Source organism: Protomyctophum parallelum (genome assembly GCF_964188405.1).
Source record: "Protomyctophum parallelum genome assembly, chromosome: 7".
In the NCBI taxonomy this organism is placed as follows: domain Eukaryota; kingdom Metazoa; phylum Chordata; class Actinopteri; order Myctophiformes; family Myctophidae; genus Protomyctophum; species Protomyctophum parallelum.
In genome coordinates this window covers 13,982,212-14,001,623 of record NC_139705.1, presented here as the reverse complement: position 1 = coordinate 14,001,623, position 19,412 = coordinate 13,982,212, and the positions used below count along the sequence as shown (strand labels likewise).

At 41.9% G+C, this 19,412-nt stretch overlaps 2 protein-coding genes across 3 annotated transcripts in view; one reads left to right on the top strand and one right to left on the bottom strand.

Annotated features, from left to right (window-relative positions):
• Window positions 1–8,616, top strand: part of rimkla (ribosomal modification protein rimK-like family member A) — a 36,412-nt gene extending 27,796 nt beyond the window's left edge. The window contains exons 4-6 of one of the 2 annotated variants that reach the window (XR_014569535.1): window positions 258–461; window positions 3,033–8,511; window positions 8,550–8,614. Coding sequence is in view for 1 of the 2 variants with exons in the window: in XM_083769962.1 (XP_083626088.1) it covers window positions 258–461; window positions 3,033–3,598 (770 nt within the window). In the remaining variant the exon portion in view is untranslated. Of the gene's footprint in view, window positions 1–257; window positions 462–3,032 lie in introns of both variants that reach the window. The other variant, XM_083769962.1, reaches the window with a different exon arrangement.
• Window positions 8,617–8,817: 201 nt separating this feature from the next.
• Window positions 8,818–19,373, bottom strand: zmynd12 (zinc finger, MYND-type containing 12). Its single transcript, XM_083769678.1, has 8 exons — window positions 18,961–19,373; window positions 17,290–17,431; window positions 16,520–16,691; window positions 16,093–16,262; window positions 15,422–15,544; window positions 14,868–14,961; window positions 12,653–12,801; window positions 8,818–9,858 (listed from the first exon to the last, which is right to left on the bottom strand). Exons 1-8 carry the CDS (start codon window positions 19,098–19,100, stop codon window positions 9,748–9,750), a joined length of 1,101 nt encoding a protein of 366 aa, XP_083625804.1. The 5' UTR covers window positions 19,101–19,373; the 3' UTR covers window positions 8,818–9,747.
• Between the last annotated feature and the right edge of the window lie 39 nt (window positions 19,374–19,412).

The window sequence follows — 19,412 nt, the reverse complement described above, 5'->3', positions numbered from 1 at the left end:
GTAATGATATATTCAGGTCTAATTCCTCATGGGGGCTCGAGCCCCGCCGCCCCCACGGAGTCTACGTCACTGGTTTCAGCCATCAGATAAGATGGGGGTCAGCAGCCAAATATATATAATTATTTTTGGAGGGGTCCTTGACATGAAAAAGTTTGAGCACAGCAACATGTAGAAGACATTTTTAGAATCAACCTCAGGTCTTACTTAAATGGTCAAGTAGATAAGCAGAATGTATATTTCTCTGATGACTTCTCTAGGTAAGGCGGTGTTCCTGGCCAGGGACAAGCACCACCTGGCAGACCTGTGCCACCTGATCCGCCACGACGCCCCCTACCTGTTCCAGGAGTACGTCAAGGAGTCTCACGGGCGAGACGTGCGCGTGGTGCTGGTGGGCGGCCGCGTCATCGGCTCCATGCTGCGCTGCTCCACCGACGGCCGCATGCAGAGCAACTGCTCCCTGGGTAGGTCTGATTCATTCATTGACTGCTTCAGTGGTTTTCAACCAGTGGTCCTTGAGGAGGTTCCAGGTGGTCTTGAGTGTAATGGGTCCATTTGGTTTCATTTTATGCTCTCAAGACTTAAAATTATTGTTAACACTTTGACTACTATTCACGATTTGCCCGAGTTAATTAATTGTAGAACACTTTCGCTGCGATTCACAAGTTGCCCAAGTTATATTTTCATTGTTTAGTCCACATTTTAATCAGTTTGAAGTCGGATAGAAAGGGATATGAGACCCGCTTTGATGACGTCATCGTAAAAAGGTCTGTCCCACGACGTGCAAAGGGTTATTACGATTTACAATTTAGGCATTTAGCAGACGCTCTTAATCCAGAGCGATTTACATTAAGCAAGAACAAAAAGCATCATACATCACATAAAATCACATAAAAAGCATTTATCATGAAACATGCGTATCTAAGTCTACATAAATGCTATCTAAGGGGGTAGGGTAAGTGCTATGGGCCATGATGGAGTCTGAAAAGGTGGGTTTTCAGACTACGGCAGAAGATTGGGAGTGATGCTGCAGTTCTGACTGCAATGGGAAGTGCATTCCACAGTTTTGGAGCCAGAAGGGAGAAGAGTTTGGGACGTGTGGAGCGTTGTCCCGGCGTTTTTAGTTAGGTTACTTCCAGCTTCCCTGCGTTGGCTGATCTGAGTGCGCGGGAGGGTTTGTAGGGTTCAATCATACTTGCAAGATATGGGGGAGCCATACCTTTGGTTGCTTTGAATGCCAGCATCAGAGTTTTGTATTCTGTGCGGGCAGCGACCGGGAGCCAGTGGAGGGAGCGGAGCAGGGGGGAGACATGTGAGAATTTTGGATCAGTTGGAGAGGCAGTGCACATGCTGGTAGGCCAGTAAGGAGGGAGTTACAATAGTCGAGTTTTGACAAGACTGTTGTCTGGATTAGGAGCTGGGCTGATTCCTGGATGAGGAACGGTCTAATTCGTCGTATGTTATAGAGTGTGAACCTACAGGATCGAGTGACAGCTGTGATGTGAGTTTTGAACTAGAGCTGACTGTCCAGGACAACACCAAGATTCCTGGCTGTTGGGACAGACGTTACCAGGGCGTTGTCTACGGAAATTGTTAGCTCCTGCATAGGGCAGGACTTAGCTGTGAAGAAGAGAAGCTCAGTCTTGTCTGGGTTCAGCTTGAGGTGGTTGGAGGACATCCACTGTGATGGGAAATTGATTCCCCGTTGTTTACAATGGGGAAGTTGCATAGCAGCGCACGGCTGCCCAGTCCTGCCTGTTGTTGTGGTATGCACTTTGGAATATTATACTACAATAATACACTACAACAAGCGATTACACCGTTTTCAAGTGGATTTTCATGACAAGCAACTCAGCGATCGGTGCACTGGCTGTTCAAAGGTAACTTCAATTGGCAGTCTAGCCTGGAAGACGGTCGTTTAATCCCGGCATTAAAACTGTTAAACACTACTGTCTGTCCCTCTATAAAAAATGTAAAATAAAGGCGAAAGCAGCCCAAAAACACCTGCATTAGGCTACTTAATTTAAAAGAAGTCTACACAATTAGAGCATGTAATTGTTTTGTTGATATTATCAGTATTGTCTGCCTTATCTCTCCTATAGTACCACATCAATACAGCATGGAATTGTGCACAAAATCATATCCAATGACAATAAAATATTCTTTAGTTTTGGGTCTGCAAGGATACATATTATCAAATCGTGATCAGTGCCTTAAATGCAGAATAAATAATAGGCCTTGATAAGAAATAAGTTGAAAACTATGGAGACTATGGAGACAGGTGTTCGACAGTGTGTGCATGCGTGCGTGCGTGCGTACGTGCGTGTTGCTGCACTAGCGCCTCCTACAGCCTGGTCAGACGTGGACTATACAAACATCGGGGGAATTGCCAACACTTGGGGGAGAAGAAAAACAATTGATACAAAGTAACATGTAACTGGGTTACAAAATCGTGGGATAAAATTTTTGAAAGTAACATGTATATAATATAATTAAAAACAATACAGTATTTGGAAACAAAAACTGTTTTCAATGACCATATGACAAGCAAAGACAACTGAATTGAAACTAATAAATAAACCCTGAGAAAAACTGCAGTCCTGTTGATGCCAAACATCGAGGAGGCGTGTGCAGTTTTCAGGCTATTTGAAGCAGTAATCCACTGCGACATATTGGGGCCAACACTCACCAGTGCGTTCTGCTTTTTATGTAACAGGTGTCATGTGCCGTGACATTTTACCAGTGTTTCCGGTTGGATCTTACAATCTGATGGTCATTGGATTCAATGCCAGAAATTGTTGGTGCATGAAAATGTTGTCGTGTGCCATCACGACATGGCTTGTAGTGTCATGAATATGCATGCGGATTAGGCGCTCACTCTTGGTTGCCAATGCCAATATGCTATTAATTATTAAAGGGCCTGAGTGGAAATTAATTGTTGACGTGCTTTTATAGACATCAAATCAACTACACTTCACAGCGATGTTTGTTTGTGCGTTAAGGTTTGTGACCCTGTTCTCCGTTGGTTTGTTTAGGTGGCGTCGGCATGATGTGCCCGCTGAGCGAGGAGGCCAAGCAGTTGGCCACGCAGGTGTCCAACATCCTGGGCATGGACGTGTGTGGCATCGACCTGCTGCAGCTCAACGACGGCTCCTTCGTGGTGTGCGAGGCCAACGCCAACGTGGGCTTCATCGCCTTTGACCAGGCCTGCGGCATGGACGTGGCGGGCATCGTGGCCGATTACGCCCTGTCGCTGCTGCCCAGCCGCCTCACCCGCAAGATGTCCCTGCTCTCGGTGGTGTCCAGCACCAGCGAGACCACAAGCGAGACCACAAGCGAGACCAGCAGCGAGCCCGAGGTGTGCCCAGGCGTGCCCGCCGGCATCCTCGGCGGGGGCTCGCTGCCCGAGGCCGCGTGCAACATGAGCGTGGGCTCCACCTCCAGCGAGAGCGACCCAGAGCTGGCCGAGCCATCGCAGTCCTCCCCAAGGGAGGTCATGGCGCCCTCCCTGCCCGACCTCTCCAGGCTCCCCAGCCTCCCCGACCCCGCCTACAACTTCAACACCCTCCTCGCCAACGAGATCAAGTTATTGACTGAGTGAGCTGAACGGCAGCGTCATGCACGCACTTGCGCACGCACGCACACACACACACACACACACACACACACACACACATGCCGTAGAATCACAAACACACATATCACCCCTACATATCACCCCTACACATGGCGACAGACATTCATTTTACTAATACACAAGTAACCCTCTACAATAAAACAACGCAGGCAAGTGCAAAGAAGAAGAAAACACATGAGCTGAACAAATGGAACACCTCCATGAGCACGCACGCACGCACGCACGCACGCACACACGCACACACACACAAACACACAAAAAAACACACACACACACACACACACACACACACAAACACACACGCGCGCGTGCGTACTGTACTATGCCACAACCATCGACAAAAACTGACCTACAGACAGATACCAACTGACATGAGTCTTCTCATACTAACTCCCTCCATAAACAGAGAGATCTGAGGCTGCTCCCCTGACCCTTCTCTCTTCCCACTTTTTATTCCCAACTGTAATACAAACCTCACACTCCAAAAACAAAAAGCTTAATCTGCAGCCTATAGTGACAGGGGAGAGGGATATAGAATGCAAGGTCTTTACCAAACTGGACAAACCTAGTTTTCATTTTTGCAAAATTGCGGAGGGTGAGTTTAGGAAGAGTATTATTACTATTATCTTTATTGTTACTAATAGTAGATATGTTTTTGAAGGGGCGGGCTTACCCCACTGTAAGCACTCAAGAGCTAACGCGGGTTCTCACGCTGAATGCACTCCATAAAGGTGTATGTTGGAGAGTGATATGGGCAGGTTTTCATGGAGACTGCGGCCATGCTTGGTGAATTGGGGAGATGGGGTGAAGTGTTTCTTGCAAGTGGTTATCTCCATTGGACAGGGATGCGGTCCGAGGGCTATATAGGCACAGTGTACTGTCATTTCAAATGTAGCAATAGTCCTTGTTGGAAGGGACATAGTGAAGGATGGGGAGAGAGAGGAAGGGACATAGTGAAGGATGGGGAGAGAGAGGAAGGGACATAGTGAAGGATGGGGAGAGAGAGGGCACAACTGGAACCTGAGGTGGAACTCACGGCCCTCGCAGTGGTGATTATATTATGTACAGTATGTTGTTATCCTCTCTAATAACTGAGTTCATTGCTTATGATCTTGGGTAATTCGCTTAATTGTTTTCATGAACAACTCTGCCTAAAGTCAAAATGCGGTGCTACATTGACAGTGAGTTAATGCATATCTTTGTGGACCTGCTGTTTGTTTGAGCTGTCACGCTCAAAACAATCACATATTTTAACATATCTGCCATATATCACACCCAGGTTACAGAGCATTCCGTGATCCACGGAAAGGTTTGTAAAATTCTCACTTGATTCATTGTCAATGGAGCCCACTCAAAAGGTGCTGTTTAACTCACAGGTTGGGGTAGACTTGTTGATGTAGACAAAAATAAAATAAATTATTCAAGATCATATGAATACTAAATATGAATTCTGCTTTGGGGTGTATTTCCCTTTAAGCACAGAGGGTATGACTTCTAGAAATGTTACACCCATGGGAGATTAAATTAAATACTTTTTTAAATTTATGCTTTTAGATGGCTCTTTACCATTTTTCTTTTTTTTACAAGAACAATAGCAGTTCAGTCGGTCTGCTATTTCTTTATTTTTATTTTTTTAACTTCATTTAAAATATAGCACTTTATGATGAACAGATGCATTTTTCTGCTCAGATTACGTATTTGGGAAACGTGACATGGAGTGTGAAAGCTGAGTCTACACCGGCAAGCATAATATACCTCAAAACAGATGACTTCTCACTGCCATAGTATGAAACAACAGAAACCCAAACATACATATCAACACCAGGATACTTGTGGTTTCAGATGGGCCATGATATGCCAGGCTTTCCCTCCCTTTATATAGTATATCTAGGAGATAGGTATAGTTTGTGTATTTTGTTTTGTAAATATTAAGGTAGTAGGATTAGCTCTATTTCTAACTAGAATTCCAGCTGATGAAACTGGAAGGGCTAAAACAACTGCCAACGTTAACATTTTGGGTAAGCTAATATGTACAAATTGGTTTGTATGATACTGAAAAAGGAGAGAAAGAAAAAAAAGTTACAACCGTAATTTGGTGCTGGAGCTTCTGGATTTGGCTAGATGTGATTTCTCAGTCATTCTATTTGCTGATGACAATTTAATGTTATTTTTTCTTTTCTTTTTTTAACAAAGCGAGGCAACCTCCAAACTGTCAGCATGATGTACAAATAAAATAATGCAAAAGGTTATATATTTTTTTTTCAGTCTGTTTGAATAGAATGTCACTTTCTCATTCCTTTAATGGGGAAAAAACTAAGTTTCTGGGTATTACCGTAGCCAATATCTTTTTTTTTATACATAGTTTTACACTAGATCACTTACCGGTCCACCTTCCACTACTACACCTGTCAATACAGGCTCTGGGGTAACTGCCGTTCGTCTTCGAAACCATTCACAGTATATGATCCAAAGCACAAGCCAATCCTGTTTTGCCTCAGAATGTTTCTTTGTAGACTTGTTGACTCTTGCAAAATTCAGGGAAGCAGCCTGGATCTCCCTTTCCTCCCACCCCGTTAAAAAAAAGAAGATGCATGTGATATATATATCCATCCAAGTTAGGGATCTGCCTGTGAAATGATGCTTATCGGCAGATACACTAACAACAATGGGGGGAAAAGAGGTTGTAAGCTATAACATAAGGTGCAGTGTATGATGAAGGTTTACAGGCACTTTTTCCTTGCTTGTTTTACATCATTCTTTTTTTTTATTTCTAATTTATGTTTTTCTTTTTTCTTTTTCTGAAAGAAAAAAAGAAAAAAAAAGTTGTGTGCACTAATATTGTCTCAATAAAGTGAGACCGCTGTGATGGTTGACCCCCTATATACCCTTTTTCATGTGGGGAGGTTTTACTAACTGTCTGGAATCGAACAGGGGCTTGAGGGAAGTAATCACGCAGATGCCAAATCTAAACGTGGCAGATAAGACAAGACAATGAGAGGTGACTTTAATTCTTTCCTCCCGAAAGCTGTCAAGTTAATCGCAGTGTCTCCACTCAGAGATTTAACACCATTTCCAGTACTGTGATGTTGTCCAGCATAATATTTACTGTATATCTATACATACATATATACAAAAGGAAAAAAAAATACATTGAAAAAGAGAAGCTGTGAAATCCCCCCCATGTGTCCCCATCCATACTTGACATGCCCTGATTCCCAACAGGTAACCTATAGCCCCATAACGGTACTTGTATTTGCTCTGCTGATATCGTTGCCTGGGAGTACCGTTACAGGTCTGGTCACCCTGCTTTCTGAAAGGTCCTATGGGGTAACCACCTCCTGTTTGGAGTCGTCACCCTTTTTTCCAAGTTTTTGTCTTTGTATTAAACTCTGTCATTCCACATTCATTGTTCTGTAGATACATGTAAATCCAAGATGACATATCCTCTTTAGACCTTAAACACCAGCCATAGGAGAGATGACGATTTTCTTTTTTTCTTCTCTGAACATGATGCATTGTTTGAAACCATTCAGCCACTTCATCCATAAGCACATCAAGCAAGGCTAATGTTACTGAGATTGTTTGGGACAATTGTTTGTGCCCTAACAACTATGAAAATGCCTTTTCATTGTCTGCATGGTGCCCTTTTGTGAGCATTGATCTGAGAAGATGTGTATTTTACACAGGTAAACAAGCACATCGCTCACAGTTTGGTTCAGGCTTGGGTTCTGTCTGTCTGGTCTTCTCAGAACAGTGGCCATTTCAAAGGAGAGACAAGGCATGGGAGATATTGACCAGAGCCAGGGACGCCACGTACTAAATTACATGGAAAACACCGGGAAGGTTATACTGTAGTGTGTCCACTGGTAACCTCTTGTTCTCAACTGGTGTAATGATCTGCTGAAGTGTTCCCAACACTGCCCTTTGTTTTAGCAGTCAAAAAGCACCGCAAGTTAAAAACGTTTCAACTTTTAATGAGAGTGTGGCGTTTCAAGTGGTCTTTTGGTTAGTCATATTATAGCAGCTATGTAACAGCTACAGTATGTGACTGGTGCTTTCCAAACGCACCTCTATTTTAGAAAGAAGAACAAAGTGAGAGGTGCCCAGTGGACACATAATAGTTAAGTCATAAAGTGGTCCTTGTTGGCAGTGGATATAAAGATGTCATTAGCTCGAGATGTGTTTGGCCTGCCTAGAGCACGCACAGCAAAAGCGTGTAAAAACAAAAAGAGTGTAAAGACATGTCAATAAGTGTCCATTTTGACACTGGTTTGAAACTTACATAGAGGATTTAGCTGTGCAGGTATGGAATACTCCAGACTGATCATTGTGTACAACAACACAACGCAAAAAGGTTACTATTTATTTCTGAATTGCTGCTAATGTATATTTGGCTCAAATATTTAAAAAGGGAATATGTGGAAATGCTGTGCAAGTGTTTCCGCGTTTCACTGCCTCTCAACACCTACAAAATGAATCTCAATGCCAAAAACAAGCATTTTGTTGTATAATTCAGTACTAATAATACTAGTAATGAGATGAATTTAACATTGATTCTTTGTTTTGATATAAATAATTTTTTTTAAACTGTTTCAGAATTTGTATATAATATGTAGGATTTGAAAGCGATCATTAGGTTCCTTTCCTCTGTTTCCTTCCTCCAGGTTTGCAGTATCAATACCAATGATGGCAACAAAAAAAAAGAAAGAAAAGAAAAAGTTTATGCCCCAATGCATTGATGCAGCTTCTCTGTTGGTTAGAATAGAGACAAATTCACTTTGTCCAACACTAGTATTTATCACCACATGATAATTGATTTCACACCTGGCGTGATCCGTGACTCTGGACTTGTACGCAGAGTCGTGCTAGACCTCAATGTGAAGAAAATGGATTTATCATCAGACATTTTGACAAGTGTGTTGCAAAATTCCCAAAACAGTTATAGTTCACCAATGTGCAAAATGATGTACATATACTGTATATCCCTCTTTTTTTTTCTTTTTTTTTTTTTTAGATCAAAATAAATTCATTCAAAAAAGATGAAAAACATGCCTGCTTCTTTTAATTATTTTTTTTATCTGCATGCATACAATACATTGCAATGTTCAGTGGACACTGATTTCACAATGTTACTGGTCAATCACTCCCCAATGTTAATTACCCACTTACACGTAAGCCCTGTATACTTCATTGTAGGAATAGCAAAAGTAGCCAATCTACTAGCTCACAACGTGTCGCATATGTGAGCTTGTAGATCAGCTATTTTTTTTTATCTCTTTTTACGTTTTGAAATGTTTGACATTTTTGGAACATTTTCGCCTAAACTAGTTAGTTCTCCGCTGCACTCCACACTCTCCTATCTAACATTCTTGAGCTCTGCAGTGTTGTTAGCTAAGCTGTCGTGCCGCAGTGCGACCACGTAGGTGGTGTGCCACTTTCCCCTCCTGGCTTTGTCCTGGGTTGGTTCCCATAGAGTCAATTTACTGGCCTCAAGTTCCGGGTGCTCGACGCAGTGCCCTGCCAGCCTCATCCTTCTCTCTCTGATTTTGTCTGTGACTCATGGTAGGTCCCCATATAGGTCCACATTTCTGATGCGCCTGATGTGCCTGAACTAACAGTTGTGTGATTTTGGTTGACCACCTGAGTGGGGTGACAGGTGAGTTTCATCTGAGTCGCATGAGTCGCTGAGATGTCTTAAAAAAGTTTTTTTTTAATAAAATGATTTTGAGGGGGGGGGGGAAGAAAGTATTGAACAGCCTACACATGACGTACCTAGCATTCATATCATTGCTATATATATTGCTATATGGTACAGCAGTGTGATAGACTACAATTTACAATCAGAGCAGACGCTCGTAATGCAGAGCGATTTACAGTGAGCAAGAACATGGTAATACATCAAATACATAGAAATAGTCATCAAGGATCATAAGAAAGCTAAGATGCTAACATCCATCTAACAGTAGAATATCTGGAGTCTGAAGAGGTGAGTTTTCAGACTACGGCGGAAGATTGACTACAGAGGAGCACAGTCTGGTGCATACATGTAACAACATACAGTAGGTCTGGGTAGATGATGGGCAGGGCAGCCTTTAGTCAGCCAGCCTGTTCCGTTATTGGGGTGTGTTCTGTACCAGCTGAAGCAGGTCTTGAATAGGCTCTGTCAGGTTGTGGTTTGGTTCTAGCTCGCTCAACTGCAGGGCCCTGTTGCCAAAATCCAGGGCCTGACACACACACACACACACACACACACACACACACACACACACACACACACACACACACACACACACACACACACACACACACACACACACACATGGAAATAAACAAACAGGCTACAGCTGTTATACCGTTAAGGGCAGAGTTAAAGCTCACTTATATAATGTTGTGAATTGGGGCCGTGTCCCAGTGGGTCTGACACTCACTCCTGATCACCTAATCAGATGGCAGACTGGCAGTGGTGGAAAAAGTACTCACATTTTCAACGTAAAGTAAAAGTATCAATACTGCAATACAGAAATACTCTGTTACAAGTAGGCCTATTAGTCCGGAATTCAAAATGTATTTGAGTGTAAAAGTGTAAAACTGTAAAAGTGCGAAAGTATTGACATCAAAATGTACTTAAGGTACAAAAAGTAAAAGTACTCATTATGCAGAATGTGCCATTTCAAGTTATCAAATGTCAAAACATATTTTGAAAATGTGACGCATTGTGAGCTTGTAGATCGGCATTTTTTTAAATGGCTGAAATATACATAGGACTGAAGTGGTTACTATATGTTTTGTCATAATAATCAAAATCTACAAAGTAACTAGTAACTAAAGTTTTCAAATAAATGTAATGGAGTAAAAGTACAAAAATTGTATGTAGTGGAGTAGGCTGGAAATTGGAAATACTACACAAATTCCTCAAAATTGTACTTAAGTGCAGTACTTGAGTAAATGTACTTAGTTGGCTGGCTGGCTACCCATAGTGCTTTACACTGGATGTGCGTAAGATAATGTGGATCCGAGATTGATGACGGATGATGTCCGACACAGACAGATTGGTACAACGGGTATTGCATAGCCGGTGGGGCATGGATCTCCAACTTCCATCGTTACAGACTCTGTGCTCTACAGCCGGGCACCGGCCTAGTTCTTTAGAACGTGCATTGTGATTAAGCAATCAAAAAAGAATCTCAGCCCTCAATGGTTTTAGCCTCACTTGGACTTATTTCGAACAGAAAGAGTAGTCAGTTGAGGCATAAAGCAGGTGCTGCACTGTAAGTGATGTGTGCTCTTTTTGTCCCTTCCAATTTAATTGTTTATCCTGTGTACGTAGTTCTCACTCCTGATTGGATCAAATTAGTATGCCCGACCTGATTATGTATTTTCCATTTATAAATAGCCGGAGACAACAGGGAGACCCCCTGTTACTGAACAAACATGCTATAGCAATGATTACCACAGGAATACAGTGTTATTTAACACTTATTAATAATACCCCAAATAATCACTTTAGAAAAATATATGTCAATTGTTTTGAAAATACTTCTTTGTACTGTAAAAGAAATCAATAAACATATGTTTAAAAAAATATATATATATATCACTTTCGGCACATTTAACTTAGGATGCATAATATAAAACCTAAGCCCTAAAACCCAATGTTGTGCTCCTGCACAAGCAGTGTTTCTCTATTATGCCACAGCTAACTGGAGTGTTTGGAGTGTTTTGTTTTCTTTAGGACAGTAAATCAGAGAAACAGGAAATGGCAAGATGATACCCCAAACTGCTGACACTAGGCAATCTGTGAATTTGACTAGAATGCAAATAAATGCTATTAGAGAGCATGAACATCATGCTCGCGGGCCTCTGGCAGGTAGAAATTCACCCTTTGAGAGGTTGTCTTTTGCATTAAATGTCTGATCTGTGGTATAGCAGCTCTCCTCACTTCATACATTTGCAACCTTATACACTGCCATGACAGCAAAGGGCATGCTGACATTGTACATACGTACATACTACATACACAGACACACACAACCAGACACAAATACACACGCACGTATGCATTCACGCAAACACGAGCGCACATGCACGCATGCGGATCAGCATTCGGCCAAGTCCTACTACATCCTGGCATTGAGCCACTAGTGTAGTGTGGGAAATGGATTAAGAACTGGCCTGTGAATGGTAAATAGACACACACAACTAAGCTACAAGACGGGATATTAGAAATACAAACGGAAACTGGTGAAAAGATTTATTGAATGGATATTAAAGACTTTTTGAGAGTGTGTCATGGTGTCTGGTTTATCCCTTCCCCTCTCCTCTGACCTACTAAACTTGAAAGACCTCTAAGTCTGTGACAATCATCTGTTTGATACAGGCCTTTTTCTACATACTTTTTTTTTTGCTGTCTCTGAATGTCAGTCAAACCACCACTAGCATGCTGCTGAAAAGCAGCACACTCAATTTACCTCCAACCTCCAATAATACACTACTATGTAATACACTATAATTCCTGACCTGTACTGGCATGCATGAAACCAGTGAGTGAAGTCAGGACAGAGATGCGCTGGTATAGGATCAACTCCCTGACAAATCCTACTTCCAATCCAGCGTGATAGTCTTTAAGGCTTTAGTAATTACAGCTGAGCTAATTCCACCACGAATGAGACGGTGCAGCATACAGTAGAAAATCTGTCACTGTGTCAAAAGTGGCAATCTTGGCAATGCAAATTAAAGCACACAAGGCATTTTTTACTATTTTTCATGAAGGGTAAGGGGCAAGATAGGGCCCATATATGTGCTATATCATGCGCCACCCTTATCCCTAAACGTATTTCCAATTTTTTACTATTTTGAAAAACATTTCAAAATAGTTCTGAAATGTATTTTCTTCTTTTAAACATGTTTTTCAAGATAGTAAAATATGGCAAAGAAGTTATAAAGGAAAAAAGGGTACGATAGATCCATTGGAAAGTATATAAAACAGTGTGCCAAGTGATCTCTTTATTGCGCCCTCACCTTCAGTCGGTCTCCTCCCAGGTACCAGAGCATGGCCAGGCAATGGGCTACCAGGGCAGTCTGTGGCGTGTCCTCCTGCCTGGAGTCCTTCTCTCCAGAATCCAGTATGGTTGTAAGCATGTGCTCCACCTCAGCCTGCTGGGCCTTGTCTAAAACCCAAACCACAACAAAGGGTTGAGACGGGAGAAGACGGTTTTAGCGTTCGTCCCAGCGGTGTGATATATGACCCAAGTGATTCAATTGGTTCAATTCAATTGGCCCAAACCACACCAAAGGGTTGAGACGGGAGAAGACGGTTTTAGCGTTCGTCCAAGTGGTGTGATATATGACCCAAGTGATTCAACTGGTTCAATTCAATTGGCCCAAACCACACCAATGGGTTGCCATGCAGCCGTTTGGTTGCGAGGAGTTGCATGGCGACCCATTGGTGTGGTTTGGGCATAAAATCAAACGGAAACATAAAACATTTACAAAACAATGTACGACTATGGTATTTAGCATGTCGGCTACATTTCTGTCTGCCATTTTCAAAATATTTGTATACATTTTAAAACCTGAAATGGCACATTCTGCACAGCTAACTAATAACAGCTCAGCCAGGTCAGGTCACACGCCCCAGTGGCCGATCGCGAAAGGAAGCGAGGCTAAATTGCATTGAGGCCTACAGTTGCTACTGGAGACAGTATAATGGTGCAGACAGAGGACGTGTCAGTGATGCTCCTTAAGTCAGCCGCCATGACTGCCTGGTGTTAAGACAGGCGCAGTAGGCTAACATGGCTAAATATAGTATCGCTGACCTTATTTTCAGTGATACGCCAATGGAGCTCCATGCATGCTCTCTAGGCTGGAGGGGAGAAGATGCTGACAGTGAGTGGCTGATGACATCATCTAATGCTGCACAGAGCTTCAGTGGCAGCATGGCGCAATAAAAGTGCAATTTGCTCAGCTGGATCAGATAAGGTGGATCATTAAGCACATGAACCCTAGCGTGCCTATATACTGTAAAACAATATGGATGAAGGGAGCTATGACATCGCCCATTGGTTTCTACACACCTGTTTCAAAGCAAATTAAAATCCAATATCCACCACATTGGATTTCATCAGTGATTTTCATAATGGGCATCTAATAGATGCCCATTATGAAAATCACTGATGCCATCTATCAAAGTATTTGTATAATATGTGCGGCTTCGGCAGTACTTTCTTGCTCTATGTGCAGTGACAATAAATCTAATCTATCTACCTACCTACCTACCTACCTACCTACCTACCTACCTACCTACCTATCTATCTATCTATCTATCTATCTATCTATCTATCTATCTATCTATCTATCTATCTATCTATCTATCTATCTATCTATCTATCTATCTATCTATCTATCTATCTATCTATCTATCTATCTATCTACCGGTATCTATCATTTCTATTTACAGTAAGTGGGTGTTTATAAAATCCTAAGATTTGTAAGGCCAATTCCCATCTGTTTTCTATTGTATTCTATTCCTTAACCTTGTGATGTAAAAAAGAAATACCTACTCAATATACTCAATATTGTCACAGGCACAGACTTTTGTCATTTATTGTACAGTCTAGGTCTTGTATTTCTATGTTTTGTTCCCTGGTCTAGTTGTCATGGTTCTATGTTTGTTTGCTCCAGCTGTGTCTCATTTTGTAATCAACCCTCATGTGTATATCAGTCTTGTTCCCCAGTCAGTGTTTGTTGAGTCATTGTATCCTGTCACCTGTTTCAGTCTGTTTTAAGTTATTTCATGTTCACCTGTCTTCTGAATTAAAACACCATTTCATGGTTTCCAACACTACATGCCTGGCTGTCCTGCGTTTGGGTCCTTACCTCACCTACACCTGACAAATATAGACCCATGATGATGAACACAGAATTTATGTTCATCATATAACATGTAACTTTAAATATAGGAAGTCCATACAATATTTAAATATACAGCATTTATGCATTCTCCAGCTGCCAATAAAGTTTAATATACAATTTTATGGTTCATAAAGGATAATAACAGATGTTGCAGACGTTCAGTCATGAACACATCAAAGTACAATACAATTTTAATATGCTGAGTTTCATTCATTCAGTAAATATTTTCCTCAGATGTTCTAGTGTTTATTTGATATTCTGTTGCATCTTGTTTGATCATTAATCATCTATTCTATTCTATTTTATTCAAAACAAGACTCACCAAAAGGAGCTTCAGATGACACAATGGATTTTTGGGCATCATCAGTGTGGCTCTCAAACTGTTTGGTCAGATGGGAATGCCATGTACTTGCCACCTACAATGCGAAGACAAATCGAGGTACAAAGACGTTTAGAGCGCCTACTGTACAGTTATACTGTTGTCGTTAAGGTCTTTCTCTGTAGTCCCTGCTGTGCCTCACTTACTCAATCTTGTAATCAATACTCATTTAGAGAAAACACTGAATGTGTTCAGATGCACTTTGCTGCAGTTTCTGTCCACCCAATTAGAAAAATGACACTTTGAGGGCTGGGAAGCGAGCAAGTGACCCTACATACCCTTGGGTCAGGGTTGTAAATATTATTGATTTTTTTGCCCACTCAGCTCATACTAACTTAAGGTCAGTCATCAGTCAGGGAGGCAGGCATGGCATGTTTAGCATTTGTCATGTCATACATAAAAGGCGATGATTCAAAGCACATTAAAATACATAAAAGCATAACAGAGAAGGAATACAAATAAAGTCCATGTAAAGCCAAAATAAGAATATCAAATACCTCAGAGTATAGGGAATGAGCAATGGGCATCTTCCCCTGTTTCACAAACACATTTGCCATGAGAAAGTATCCGCTGCAGGCGACAGTGCTGTGCAGACCGTATTCTTCACTGGCATAGTACACCTTAACACAAAAGCAGACTGTCTGTCAGACTTGGAATCAGCTTTATTCTCTTGGTGAGAGAATTAAGAATTGCCACTAAATGCCATTTAGGATGTTTTGTTTGATACCACAGATGCAATGGTATAAAAAAAGAAATTAAGCTGAAATCAGCAGCCAGCGGTCATTCGCCTCGGAAGGTTGCAGCAGACTGAGTAAGTAACTAAAAGCTGGAGAGCTAAATTCAGAGTTTTAAAAGGATACAATTATAACTGGGTAACAAATGTAATCAAATGTAAGCCACGTTCGTAGCAATGTGAACCAATTCAGAATAGTCATATGAGAATAAAACTGAAACGAGATTAATAATGAATCAAATAATAAATCAATGATCAAACAGGAATACAAATTGTATTGTGTGTCACAGGTCTATCATTACAATCAGTGAGAAAATCCATCGTTAAATTTACATCTCAGCTCAGCTCAGCACAGATGTTAGTAACAAGGTTTTCATTGACTTGACATTATGTTATTGCCAAACACATTGGCACGCTGGCAGCAAAGATACAGACATCATTGGCGAAGCTGAGCAGGGCGGCCTCCAGGTTCCCTTTGGCGGTATGGAGCCGACCCAGGCTCCTGTGCAGCTGATGGCGGACTGCCTGGCCGCAGTCTGGCTTCTTCATTACTGTCCACTCTGCCTGGGATAAGTACTCCTCTGCCTGGGGTAGACTGCCCAGACCTGGATATATTATTTGCACAGGTCACACATGCAGAGAGAGACATACAATAAACAAGCACACATGCAAGCCTGCACACACACAGCCTGCAGTGCACAGTCTAATTTCGTTGTGTTTAATGACAAAAGAAATCCACAGAACTATGCAGTATTACATATAGCACTGGCATTCTTTGCATGCCACTAGCAGCTAAAGGCAAAACCAAACACTAGAATTATTGTAGGTGGATCATCAGTTACAAATGTCTCCGTGCACCCACCCATGTTGGCTTCACCCAGCAGCAGGTAGGCAGGGACCAGCTGGACGGCACTAGGACCATAGACGTCCATGGCACAACGCAGGAAGAGTCGGGCAGCCGGCAATGCCTCCTGGTACTTTCCCTCAGAAAGCTTGCTCTGGGCCACCTCCCTGGAGATCTCTATCAGCTGCTCCTGGGAAACCAAACACCAGATGCGTTTCTTTTGCAAAAAAGACCCCGCTCCTTTTTCTATGCAGATCATTTGAAAATCTGAGGTAGAAACCAATGGTGGAATTTGATGCTGTAAGCCAGCTGAGGGTCCATCTGGGTTTGAATGGATGCAGAAATCTTTCTAATTGTTGTACAAAAAGTCTTTATATGACTATAGACTCCAAATATAGAGCTGGCAATTTAAATGGAAAAGCAAAGTGACTGGGCCAGACAGTGGGCCTAATAGAGCCCTGTACAAAAAGGAAAATATTATAGGGGAAACATTGATTTCAGCAGTGGTAAAATAAAAAATGAAAAGTGAAGAGATCTCTGCTATTATTTAGCTGTACATGAAAACATGGCAATATGTTGCAAATTATTTTGATCCGTTCAGGCCTCTGCGGCGATTCCTCTCATGATTTTTGTCAATGGTATATGACTTGGTGGTGGTATATTTATTTGTATGACTATATTTGCATAAACGTGTCACAGCTATGAGTGTTAGTGAATAGGCTGTGGGTGAGTGCATCCAGTCAACCATCCCTATTATGTCCTCATGGGACACCGCATACACTCCTCACCTGTTTGAGCAGTGTTTGGGCGCGGCGGGCTTCACGATCACTCAGCAGGGAATATAAGGGTGGCGGGGTGCGAATGGGAACAAGCAGCTGACAGATCCGCTCGTGGATTCCCACCCAGTCAGCACGCTGGTGCTCTGTGTCACTGGAGGGGAAAATAGAAACACAGGCAGTACACGCCTGCTGTACACTGCATCCAAGTATGAAAATTGGCACCCTCCTGTCCTTTCCTCTTCCCCTCCCACTTGGTCCTGACTCCTGCATGCATGGGGCAAAGGAATTTCTACTTGGCATATAAATGCAGTGGGCTAATACTATACAGAACACAAGATGGTCTCTAGGGTCCAACGAGATGCACTGTCTGTCTTGAATTAATCTGATTGCTTTGATAAAGACACTATCTAACAAGTCAATTGTTAGTACATAGATACACACACACACACACACACACACACACACACACACGCACGCACACACACACACACACACACACACACACACACACACACACACACACACACACACACACACACACACACACACACACACACACACACACACACACACTCTCTCTCTCTCACACACACACACACACACACACACACACACACACACACACACACACACACACACACACACACATACACACACACACACACACACACACACACACACACACACACACACACACACACACACACACACACACACACATAGATCGGCTATTTCCATTACTTCTTAATTATACATTATTTTATTTATATAAATGCTTAGATTTGTTCCGTTTGTTTTAACATTTATACAATTATTTAACAAATAAATATTTCTTTAAATGTTTTATTGTAGGAGAAAAAACGTCTCGTGAGTGTCCCTGACCATAAGCTTTGGTGTGTGACCTGGGGGAGACATGGCCCCTCCCACACATGTTTTCCCTTCCCCTCGTCCTTTGTTTTTTTGCAGCACACTTGAGACACGTTGAGGGTGTGTATGTACAATGTTCCATTGATTCATAAATGCGCGTCACATGAAACGCATTCGAAAGGCTTGGAAAGACACCATTGAATCACTGACACTGTAAAGAAGTTGGTGGTTGTAACTTGTAAGCTCCCCTCTAAAATAAGAGAATAGCTATATAGTTGCTCAGTCATCCCTAAACCATGCAGACAGGAGCAAAATTAGGAGAAAACCATGTCACCAAATGCAGTATAAAGAACTCTTGACTCCAGTGTCGCACAGCAGAGGGAAGTTTGCCAAGTGTCCTTCTTTGATGTCTGTCTCTTCTTTCTACTTAATTGTTGCCCCATTTTCTGTGATATAACAAACAGGCTGTTCTTTCACAATTCGCTGACTGTCACATGTGCAAAAAAAGAAGAAGAAGAAGAAAAAAACTTTGTGGTAAGTTCATTTCCAGCTGTTCGTCTCCCTCTGCCACATTTTCGGTGGATGCAGGTTCTCATGCCAAAACGTTCCACAGGAGTGTTGTAAAGTCTTGTGAGCAATGCCACCTAGTGTTCAAATTATATATCCCAACAAGCTCAGCCTCATTTAATTATCAGCGATACAACTTAAAATAATAACGCACATTGTTTAATTTGATTTCAAAATATAGTTTTAAATGAAATGATAGAATCATCAACAAAAACAATAGGCCTACAACAATTATTAAGAACTCACCAGTAGAAGGTGACGCAACACTTGGTGCATTGCAGGTGCGCTGCTTTCTGACAAACTTCACATAACCTTTTTACACCTTTAGAGTTTGCAAGAGGATTTATTGTGGATGTCTCCCTTGAAGCTTGATGTTTACTAGGCATTTCCACGTACGTCGACTAAATTCAGACTTTTTGAACTAATTTGTTACAGGTAGACTACAAATGACTGTATAGCTACAACAGCTCTATCCACACCACAGAGCTTTCTGTTTACAAACTCTAGTGCTACACTTTTGGTTGCCATGGCGATGATAATCTTTGAATTTGTGCATTTCGGTGGCCTCTGTAATGAATTCAGACACATTTTCAACAACAACGCCAGCTGTTCGAAATAAAAAAAAGCATAACAATTCAAACAGAACCTTCTGATGAATTGAAAATGGTGGACCCTGTTGTAAACAAGTGTAATGCTTA

Coding starts and splice junctions, on each gene's coding strand:
- zmynd12 (XM_083769678.1), bottom strand. CDS start 19,100: ATGCCTAGTAAACATCAAGCTTCAAGGGAGACATCCACAATAAATCCT. Junction 15,545..16,092: donor TGCTCAGCTTCGCCAATGAT/GTCTGTATCTTT, acceptor TTTTGTGTTAAG/GTGTACTATGCCAGTGAAGA. Junction 14,962..15,421: donor CTCATTCCCTATACTCTGAG/GTATTTGATATT, acceptor TTCGCATTGTAG/GTGGCAAGTACATGGCATTC.